This window comes from Lolium rigidum, chromosome 4, assembly GCF_022539505.1.
Source record: "Lolium rigidum isolate FL_2022 chromosome 4, APGP_CSIRO_Lrig_0.1, whole genome shotgun sequence".
Taxonomy (NCBI): Eukaryota; Viridiplantae; Streptophyta; class Magnoliopsida; order Poales; family Poaceae; genus Lolium; species Lolium rigidum.
The window spans coordinates 241,083,433-241,094,342 of NC_061511.1; the positions used below are offsets into that span (position 1 = coordinate 241,083,433).

The 10,910-nt window shown below is 51.7% G+C and overlaps 1 protein-coding gene across 1 annotated transcript; it reads left to right on the plus strand.

Moving 5' to 3' along the window:
* Positions 1-1,906: 1,906 nt before the first annotated feature.
* On the plus strand, positions 1,907-6,584 carry LOC124650001 (peroxidase 1-like). Its single transcript, XM_047189569.1, has 5 exons — positions 1,907-2,113; positions 2,197-2,382; positions 2,467-2,562; positions 6,001-6,067; positions 6,160-6,584. Exons 1-5 carry the CDS (start codon positions 1,907-1,909, stop codon positions 6,582-6,584), a joined length of 981 nt encoding a protein of 326 aa, XP_047045525.1.
* The last annotated feature ends 4,326 nt before the right edge of the window (positions 6,585-10,910 follow it).

Genomic DNA, 10,910 nt, shown 5'->3' on the forward strand with positions numbered 1-10,910 from the left:
GAGGCGGGTCGGGGTTGCGGTCATGGCGTCCGAAATCCAGCCAACACAATCTTGTCGGCCTGGCCATGGCGGGCACCGTGACCTCGGGCGACACAACCGAAAACCCGGTTGTGAGCTATGAGGATCTGGGGCCTTGGGTTGCAGCCACCACCAAACGTGATACATACAGAGATTGGGTGTGGCAGACGTTTCTAGGCTGGTGAAGTAGGGAAGCAGAAGCAGGCAACCAACGTCTCGGTCTCGTGAAAGGAGTATACTTAAAGAGATGATGGGGAAGAGATGTTCAAGCGAGATTTTGTGAGAAGGTTCAGAAGACCAGAGGTTGTACCGTGAGCTGGTATGGCTAAACTACATGGTTCAACCTATGATGGTACGCTGGTAGTGATACAGATTACAGAGTACGAGACAGTCCTACTTTCTGCTCATTAGATTGCTCTGCTTATAATTTTGTCAGACATTTAGCTCAGTGCTTTTCGACTGAATTTTGGTTAAGATGAACCAAGTATCTTTTGATAGCATGTGACCTCTTCATCAACCTTTAAGGCACCAGCGCGATCCGAATGGTGCTTTTTCTACTCTTGAGGCTTGATTGGGTTATTGGCAACACTATTTCAATATCTGTTGTTCATAGGTATGTGTGGCTAAGGGATTGCTTTCCTTTCTTGCTACCTATTGGGGTTTCATCAAGAATTTCTTGCAGCATAGCCGACACATTTTCTCATAGGTCAACACATGTTTAATAATTTACACTAGACAAATAAGAGATATTGTACATTTATTATGTACTAGATATTATGACTGAATGTGGTAATTGTTGTAATGCAGTATCCTCCACAATTTGATTTATTTACTTTTGCAATGTTGGATTGTATCCATGAGAATTTCACTAAATCGGGTATTTAGGTGATTTGATGGGCTGCTGTTGGACAAGATCAGGTTCAAGTGACCGACAAGAGCAAGCTGAATGCCCAACTAGAGCTGTTCATCGACATTACGTATGTCTTAAATTCAAGGTGATTTTTTAGGGGCGGCGTAAGTGAAGGTTATTTGCCCACGGTGGCGCAAGTACATGTAGATCATTTCTTTTCAAAAAAAAAATGTCGAACTAAGGCTGGGGTCATGCGGGTGGATCGACTTTGGGGCATCTTTTGGCTGTGCCGGGCTAGGTTCATGTGGGCCGATCGACGTTGGAGCATTTTTTGGCTGCACCTTTGTTTTTCTTTTTAAACCGATTCCTTTTTCTCTCCCGCTGCAACGCACGGGTAATTTTCCTAGTTGTACCTTACTTGGCCTTGAAGCAGCCTAGGCTTGAGAATGATCGGGTTCAGGGATGCTATGATGAGTTCACTGTAAAAGACAGTACATGGACACCCAAGACTAGTATAGATATGTGGCATATCAAAAGGAAAAGTATAGATATGTCGGACCATAGCATCATGCTACCGGTACAATATACGGATCGTGAGATTTCCATCTCAGCAAACTACCGGTAGGTGGCATTGAGTACACTTGCCCGGAGCCGTTGTCGACTGAAACTATTGGAAACGAATTTACTCCACTTTTTAATCACAAAGTTAGTATGAGTTGATGAGCTGATGTGGTTCCACCTGGCTGGCCCGGCCCGGCCGCCTCCATTATACATACGGTGGCCGCCAATGTACCTGCAACGGCAAAGATTCCGCAAGGTGCAAACAACGGAAGGAACAACTCATTAAACCATGCGAGCTTACCTGCTGCTTCGGAAGACAGCTACCACATGCAGACGTGGGGACAGACCTGCTCTATAAATTTCCTCGGCGCCGATTCAGTAGCAGCAGCAGCAGTTCAAGCATCCCTCGATTAGCTTGTCTAGCCACCGTCGTCCTTGCACAGCCAAGGAAGAAGCAAAGCTATTTGGCTTCTAACAATGGCGACGAGGGGTGTGATGGTTGCGCTGCTGCTCGCGGCGGTGGCGGCGTCGTGTGCGACGGGGCAGCTGCATGAGAAGTTCTACAGTGAGTCGTGCCCCAGCGTGGAGGAGGTCGTCCGGAAGGAGATGGTCAGGGCGCTCTCCCTCGCGCCCAGCCTCGCCGCGCCGCTCCTCAGGATGCATTTCCATGACTGCTTCGTCAGGGTTCGTCTGCATTCGTTTTCTCGTTGTGCATTGAACTTCTGTGTGCAGGTTCGTGAGTCGTGACCAGCGTCTAATGTATGCAGGGGTGCGACGGCTCGGTTCTGCTGGACTCGGCGAACAAGACGGCGGAGAAGGACGCGCTACCAAACCAGACGCTGCGCGGCTTCGACTTCGTGGAGAGGGTGAAGGCCGCCGTGGAGAAGGCCTGCCCCGACACCGTCTCCTGCGCCGACGTGCTCACGCTCATTGCCAGGGATGCTGTCTGGCTGGTGAGAACTACCCAACTTTGCAAATGGCAGTACGTGCGTGACGAAGCAAAATCCTCAATGCTTCTCGTTGTTTTTCTTCTCCAGAGCAAGGGGCCATTCTGGGAAGTTCCTTTGGGCCGGCGAGACGGCGGCGTGTCCATCTCCAACGAGACCGACGCACTGCCCCCTCCCACCGCTAACATTTTAAAGAGAAGGCCTAAGCCCAGCTTTATAGATAAAGCCAACACGGCAACCACCGATACAAGTCATACAATAACCAGTTCCATACAAGATAAGTCTTAAGAAACATGAAGATAGCCAACCCCCCTGGGTCCTAAGAAGAGGCAAATAGCTACGGAACAAAGAAGCGCTGCAACGGATACGATCCTCATCATGGAGTCCTGTCGCCTCTAGTCCGCGAGTATAGCCTCCGGACGTCGCCCACCGCCGTGTCCACCAGTGCCAGGTCCGTCGGTCTGACCAGAGCCCTCCAGTGCTGGTCCAGAAGAAGGGGGATCGAGGTTCTTGGCCTTGGTCAGCATCTTGGCCCTCTCCATGACCGGGCGGTTGGCCGCCGGCCCCTGGTTCCTGGAGCTCTTCCGCACCGCACTCGCCGCCGTCGTCTTCTTGGTGGTCCTTGGCGACGCCTGCACTTCCACCACCTTGGTGCGCTTGCCCTGGGAGAGGGAGATGGCAGCGATCACCTCGCCGCGGAGGTCCGGCTCAGAGACCGGGGGCTTCGAGCCCAGCGCATCCCCGGGGGCCTGGCCGGTGGGGCTGTCCAGGAGCCAAGCATCCACGGGGTCGGTGACATGGGACACCGTCTCGCCCGACGCGAGGGACTCCTCCAGGCCAGGGAGGGAGGTGTCCAAGGGGGTGGGCGCACCGTCTCCAGGCTCCGTCTGGTCCAGATCAGCAAGGGCCTCGAACCTGCAGGAGAGGGAGAGGCCCGGGATGTTACCAGCGAGGTTGGACCCATACTGGTCTGGAATCGCACCCAGCGAGGGCGCGCTGCGCGAGCCCGGCGCAGCAGCCCGAGTGGTCTTCCCTGACCCACCCAGCGACCCGCCGTCTTGGCCGGCCTTGGTGTTGGTAGCAGCTCCCGTCTTGTCGTTCTTGTCATTCCTGCGGTGACGGTTCCAGCGCTCCCCGTCGCTCTTGTCGTCGGAGTCCAGGTCATCCAGATCGTCATCGTCGTCATCGCGAGGAGCAGGCGGCTTTGGAGGGCCGCTCGCACCACCTCCCCCGGGTGCGTTGAGCTCAGCGAACACTCCCAAAGTGTAAGGCTCGCCATTGACGCAGAGTTGCACCGTCCCTTTGATACGCTCCGGGTGACGGCATTGGAAACGGATGCGGATGGGCTCGGTCTTCCACTTCTTGAGGGAGAGCTCATCCACGTCGATAGGCCTACCCAGCATGGTAAGCGCCGCCAAGAGCCTCTCCTTCTCCATCAGGTCGCCGGGAAGGCCGGTAATCTGGACCCACACCGAAGGGAAGGCCTTCCCTGGTTTGGGAGTGACAAAGGCCTCGCGGATGTCCACATCGCGCTTGCAGAGCGGGAGGAAGATCTGACCCCTGCGCGTGTTCATCCTCAGAGTCTCGCGCGAGGGGAAGCGGACTGTGAATTCCGTCTCGGAGACCCTCGTCACTTGCCAGTCCCAGCTGACATCCATGAGGTATTTGAGTTCGTCCGACAAGAGCTCCGGCGACAGGGGTGCCGAGGCGAAGTGGATGACTGCCTCGTAGAGCTCCCCCTGGTTCGGCTCTTTGATCGGCTCGACGTCGATGTTGTAAAAGCCACCTCCCGTGATGGCATGACCCATGGACTGGAGGAGCAGCGGCCTTCCGCGGGTGGGGCATCCCGCCGTCACATGACCTGTCTTGCTGCAAAGGATGCACACAGGGTCGTTGACGCAGTCCGACTGAAAGTGCCCTTCTTGGCCGCAGCGGAAGCACTCGCCGCCAACAGCCACAGCCGGCGCCCCGCCGGCCTGCTTGCCCTTGCCCTTGGGCTTGGTCTGGGAGGACGCACCCTGCGTCTGTCCCCGGTTCCGGGAGCTGTTGCCGTGAGAGCCACCCCCGTGACCCCCACCGCCTCCCCGCGTTGGTGCCGGAGCTCCCCTGGCCCTGGCAGCCTCCGCCTTGCGCTTGCGCGCCTGTTCCTGTTCCCACCATGGGGGAGGGGGTCCCCATGGTCCATCTTCCGCCGCCGCCCAGGGCCGGTCGTCGTCGGAGAAGCGGTTGTTGTTGCTGCTGCGCCCGTAGTCGCCGCCGCGGCCCGAGTCACCGCCGCGACCCAGGTCGCCACCACGCCCCTGGTCACCGCCGCGGCCAAGGTCGCCACGCCCTCGCCCCTCGAAGGGCCCGTAGCTGCTCGAGTCGTCGTCGTAGCGGCCACCATGCTCCTGCCAGCCGCCGTCCCCGCGGCCGCCATGCTCCTGCCTGCGACCTCCGCCACCGCCGTAGCCTTGGTTGCCGAAGGAGCCGTTGCTGTTGTTGTTGAATCCTTGCTCGTCGTAGCGTCGCTTGCGCGCATCGCCGCCTCCGCCTCCACCACCTCCGCTGTTTCCGCCGCCGCCCGCCATCAGCGCTTGCGCGAAGGAGCGAGAGAGATCAGGGGGATCTGGGAGACGTCGAAGAGTACGAGCGAGAGAACGACCGCGCCGCACTTCACTAGTGCGAGCCGGAAACCCTAGGGAGGGGTCAGTGCACCCAAAAGGGATCCAAAGCCAGCGCGCGCCCGGGCCAGGCCTGGCTGTTGGATATTGGTCCAAAAAGGGGGCCGATTGGGCCCTGGCAGCAAGGCCAAAAGCTGGATGGGCCGGATCCAACGGGCCGTCCCCCAGTGGAGTGAGAAAAGGCCCGGGTGGGCCAAAGGGCCCAAGAGCGAGTCCGCGTCTTCCCCGTCTCCCAGCGTCGGCTGCGCCGGCGAAGCAGGCGGGGGCGGCGCCGCCGCGGGGCGGGCGGGTGTGGCCGGCCACGCGTGGAGCGCCAAGGCAAAGACAGGGGCCTCCCTAGCCCGTCGCCCCGACTGGGGATCTCGCCGTCCTCCGCAGGTGGTCGACCGTGGCCTCGGAGGCGTCGCCCGCAGCGGGGATCGAGGCGAAGCCAGCTCCGGGGCCGACCCCGGCCGGTGCACCGGAGCAGCAGCGGCAGCCGGGCCAGGCCGACGCAAGCCCTGTACAAGGGCGGGTCCGTCTCCCAGCCGACGGAAGCGCGGAGAAGAAACGCGCCGGAAGCGGGAGCCTTTGCCCCCCGGGGCGAAAGCTGACCGGCGGCCATGGCGCAGGGAGCCCCCAAGCTCCGCCGCCCTGGCGATAAAGCCATCAAGAGTGGCCAGCGGGGCCGGACGAGACGGCGAGCTCTCCGTAGAGAGGGCCTCCCCGGCCCCATCCTCATCCGAGGACAGCTCGGCATCGGCGCCGCCCCTGCGACCGGCGGGATCCGTCGCCCAGAGCCTGCCCCAGCCGCTCCGGTCAAGCCTCCCCGGCGCCGAAGCAGCTTCTCCACCCACCGGGGTCGCCGGCGGCGAGGGGACGCGGGTGGCGGGCGGGGATTCAAAATCGCCCTCGGCGTCGCGAGAGCAAGAGGCACTGTTCATTCTAATCATGTCGAGTTTAATTATCCCCCACCGCTAACATCACCGTGCTCACCCAGCTCTTCGCCGCCAAGAACCTTGACATCAAGGACCTCGTCGTCCTCTCAGGTAATGGACGATAATATTTCCACCTAAGCTTTACACCAATAATACTGCAAATGATCTTCTAACAATTGATAATATTTCTGTCTCTGCTTCAGCCGCACACACGATCGGGACGTCTCACTGCTTCTCCTTCTCCGACCGTCTCTACAACTTCACCGGCAGGGTCAACCCCAGTGACATCGACCCCACGCTGGAGCCTTTCTACATGGCCAAGCTGAAGAGCAAGTGCGCCAGCCTCAACGACAACACAACGCTCGTGGAGATGGACCCCGGGAGCTTCAAGACCTTCGACCTCGACTACTTCAAGCTCGTCAGCAAGCGGAGGGGCCTTTTCCACTCCGACGGCGCCCTCCTCACCGACGCCTTCACCCGCGCCTACATCCTGCGCCATGCCACCGGCGCATTCAAGGACGAGTTCTTCGCCGACTTTGCCGTCTCCATGGTAAAGATGGGCAACACCGACGTGCTCACTGGAAGCCAGGGCGAGATCAGGAAGAAGTGCTCCGTGGTGAATCATTAGTTAGCCGTGGAAGTACGGGTTGGCATGCAACGCTTTTGATTAGTGACCATGTTTTTTTCTGCGTAGATTATAACTGTAAAACCGTGTTGCTTCATTTTTCTCTCCGTTGGTTCTTTTCTTCGTTGGTTCATTGTTTCTTTACAGACATGTAAACTGCCCACCAAGAATTTATAATCATCATATAATAATACTCCCTCCGTTCCTTTCTATAGTGCCTATTGTATTTTGGCACGAAAATTAGAGCAAGCAATTTTTTGACACAAAACCCCCTAGAGATCTTAGAAACAAAATAGGAAACTGAAATTAGATCTCAGAAAATAATCTTGTTTCCATAACCGATCGCGCCATGTACTCCCTCCCTCCCGCTATTCTTTCCATAATCAGATTGGCTTCCACATTTTCTGGACGGGAACAGATTGGTTTCCTGATTTACTGGACAAGAACAGATTTGTTTCCAGATTTTCTGGATAGAACACATCGGTGGAAGGGGTTCTTTGCAAAAATATATAGCTTTACTCTTATATTCTGAAACAAAAGCGAAAAAACAATAGGCATTATAGAAAGGAACGGAGGGAGTATCTATTACTGCCCCATCGCAATATAAGTTCCCGGTCTTCCAAGCTCTATTTAAAATAGCCCGCTATAGTCCGGCTTTAGCCTTTCGTGAGGCCTGCGGCTACAGCTAGAGCCTTCGAAGGCTATAGCCCGGCTATAGCCCGGTTATAGCTATTTACCCCCAATTTAGCCCAATAGTGTCTATCTTCCCGCTCAACGGGCCAAAACAAATTGACCAAAAAATTTCAGAGCGGCCCAATTTATGGACACCACTATATCATGAACTACTGCTACTTAATGATGTTATATTTCTCAAAAAAAAAAACTTAATGATGTTATAATATTCAGACATAACTATATCTTTAACTATATGTGAACTATGTTTTGGACAGAAGTATATGCGGAATATGTTTTGGTTGTGTACATCTCTTATGTGACTATGTTACTATGTTATGCAACTGTAAAATATTGATAGATATACTATATACGATTGCCAAAATATTGAATTTTTTCTATATTATTTAGCAAATCAGCTATATGGTTTTAACCCACTGTAGCCTAAATATAGCATTTTATAGTTTCAGACTATAATCTATCTCCCGCTATTTTAACCAGAGCTTGCAAGGGGTCGAGGGAGGGACCATCATTTTCTTGGCAACTTTGGGCTTCATTTATTGTTATCGTGAGCCATATGTGGCCTGTGTACAGTCGAGGGAGGGATACACTCTCCCGGTTTATCGATGACCCTTGTGTTTTTTTCTTCAAAGGCGATTTTGAGCATACCTTGGTTCACTTTGCTTGTACAGAAGGCTGAGGAAGAGATATTCCATCAATTTCTCGACAACTTTGAGCTTACATTTTTCTTCACATGAGAAATTATGTGGCGAGGGAAGTTGAGGGAGTGGCACTTTACGCCACTTTCTTGATAACCGATGCTTTTTGTCATGACAATCGCTTGGGGTAAGCTAGCTTCCACTGTTTTTTTCTTCCATTGAATTGCCAATGATATTGCCTTACGTGAAGTCGACTTGTTTGACAATCGATGTGATTTCTTCGTTCTTCCTCCAGGTGAGATGGTGTATGCGGGGCAGCCATTTCGGGAATCTCGTGTGATGTGAGGGATAATTCATTAAGATAGTAGTACGAATTTCAAGATGACCTTTGTTCAATTTTCAAATTTATACTAGTGCAGAATAACCTACAAGTGGGCACACCACTATTAGAATACGGGTGGGGTGGCATTAAACTAGCACATAACTATTACAAATGAATACTAGTGGCGTGTCATTTGTCTTGCATGCCACTAGCAACATGATTATTAGTGGCATGCTCTTTGGTCTCACATGGCACTATTACATTCCCAGAAAACTAAAAAAAGGCGACCGGTGCACTGACAAGGTTCTCGACGCGTCGTCGTTGACGCTGCCTTTCAGCGAATGATTCAATGACATGCATGACAGGAGCAGTGTCAACTTAGATAGGAAGAAGGAGAAGTGAGAAGTCGGGCGGATGGAGAAACATCGTGGCTGCTGGAGGTCGACGCTGCAATGCAGCAGTGGGTTCCTAGACGGCAGCATCAAGGTGCACGACGCGGACAAGCACATGCTGGCAATTGAAGCTGCCCACACCTTGGCGGCCTCTTTCAAGTGGACTTGCAGGACGAACCGTGGCACCGACGAACACCATGGCCAACGGTGGTGATAAGTGAATTTATATATTATTTTTAAGCATACTTGTTGATTATGAAACTATTCATCTCATGCTCCATATAGCAATTGTTATGTCCCTTATGCATGATTACTCATTTCCATTCATTCTCATGTGAGTTTTGAAGAAAAAAATCTTATAGAATTTTTTTTATTTTTCCTTGGCCTTGGTATGTGTTTAGGTGTACTAGAGAATTATTAACAAACCAAGGTGAAAAGAGCCAAGATAGATGCAATCTGGAAGAGTCACAAGCACTAGAAGATAGCCATATGGAGTGAGGATAAGTGACTTTCTCAATCAGTACAAAATGAAGATCCAAGGTCATGGTAATGTACCCCTCGTCAATATGAAATCTACGAGGTCAAGTACACCCGAATCGAAGTACGTATTAAAAATGGCGTACATATACGGAAGCATGTGGAACTTTAATGGGCACTAGTATAGCATGAGATGGACGTAGGGCCTGCCATACCAATCTCTGTTGGGTCCAGGATGTCAAACCAAACCTCCTTTGTGTAGTGGGGCAAGGTAGTATTCAAAGGGGAACACTCCAGAAACATCAAACAGACCTACAATTCATCACCGCCTCCATCACCATGGTGGAGCCCTACCTCCATCTCACCTCAATATTAATCTCCATCAACATAAACGTTGAAGGAAGGCTGGGCAAGAAGACCACGAGGAGCCACTGCCTCCTTGCGCCGCCGCCTCCACGCCGCCGACGCCATCGCCATCACCAATGTTGTAACATGGGTTGAACCCCTTTATTAATTTTCTGATTATTTGAATATTTTTGGATGGTGTGATGATCTAGAACATATGGTTATATGTTTATTCAATACATTATCTATTCATATTATCATATATAACTAAGAAGTTCATCCCCACTATCTTATTTCTCTTAGCAATACAAATATGCCACTTCAGTAAGTATGCTAGCCTGCCATGTCATTATGTTTTCCAACATTTATCTCTATTGCTTACAGAGAGATGCTACTAATCATCAAAGGTCGCTGCACTTCATCTCTATTTAGTGAGAATTGAAGATTGAGCAAATGAATCAACAAGTCTCTATTCCATCGATGATCTTTGTATAAATACAACGGCAAGGGACACGAGGAAGAGAGGCATCCGTTTGCGGGGGCGTGGGAGGCGCTCCATCGGTTGCCAATCAACCGAACGTGCGGGTTACAAGCACAGGATTACATCTAATAAAATAAATCCTAAAACTCCCCTAATCCTTGCTTGTCCTTGCGACCGATCATCCTCGGAATAGCCTCCTCCAAAAACCCTGTGGGAAAATAGAGGAGAAAGATATAATATGCCATGAAAAACTCCTGAAAACCCTGTGGGAAAATAAGGAGAAAATGACATATGTCGTCCATGCTTGTATTGATATTGCCTCATTAAAACCTTACATGAGAAACCGTTAGGAAAGCTCACAAAGGAAAAGAGTGCAACATCGAAGATCTGATGATCTTCAACGGGTTATAATCGGGGAGATTTCTCCCCCTAAATCTTGCAAGTCACAAAGCCTCCACATACCAATTCCATGTACATATTTATGAAATAATGAACTTGGTAGGGACTTGGTAAACAAATCAGCGAGGTTATCACATGACTTTGTTTGCAAAAAAATCTTTATATCCCCTGCCTTTTGTAGCTCATGAGGGTACAATAGCTTAGGATAAATATGCTTTGTAATATTGCTCTTAATATAACATGTCTGCTTTTGTACAATACAAGCAACATTATCTTCATAAATAATGGTGGGTGATTCCAGCGAACCAATTCCACTTGAACCTTGGACAAAGTTCAGCATTCTGCAAAGCCATACACATTCCCGTGATGCTTCATACAAAGCAATTATTTCAGAATGATTTGTGGATGTAGTCGCCAAAGTTTTCTTTGTCGACTTCCAAGAGAAGGTTGTACCTCCATGTAAGAAGACAAATCCAGTTTGCGATCTGGCATTGTGGGGATCTGATAAGTATCCAGCATCGCAATACCCCACCATGGTTCTCTCATGATTTTTCTCGATAGAACAAACCAAGATCTTTGGTG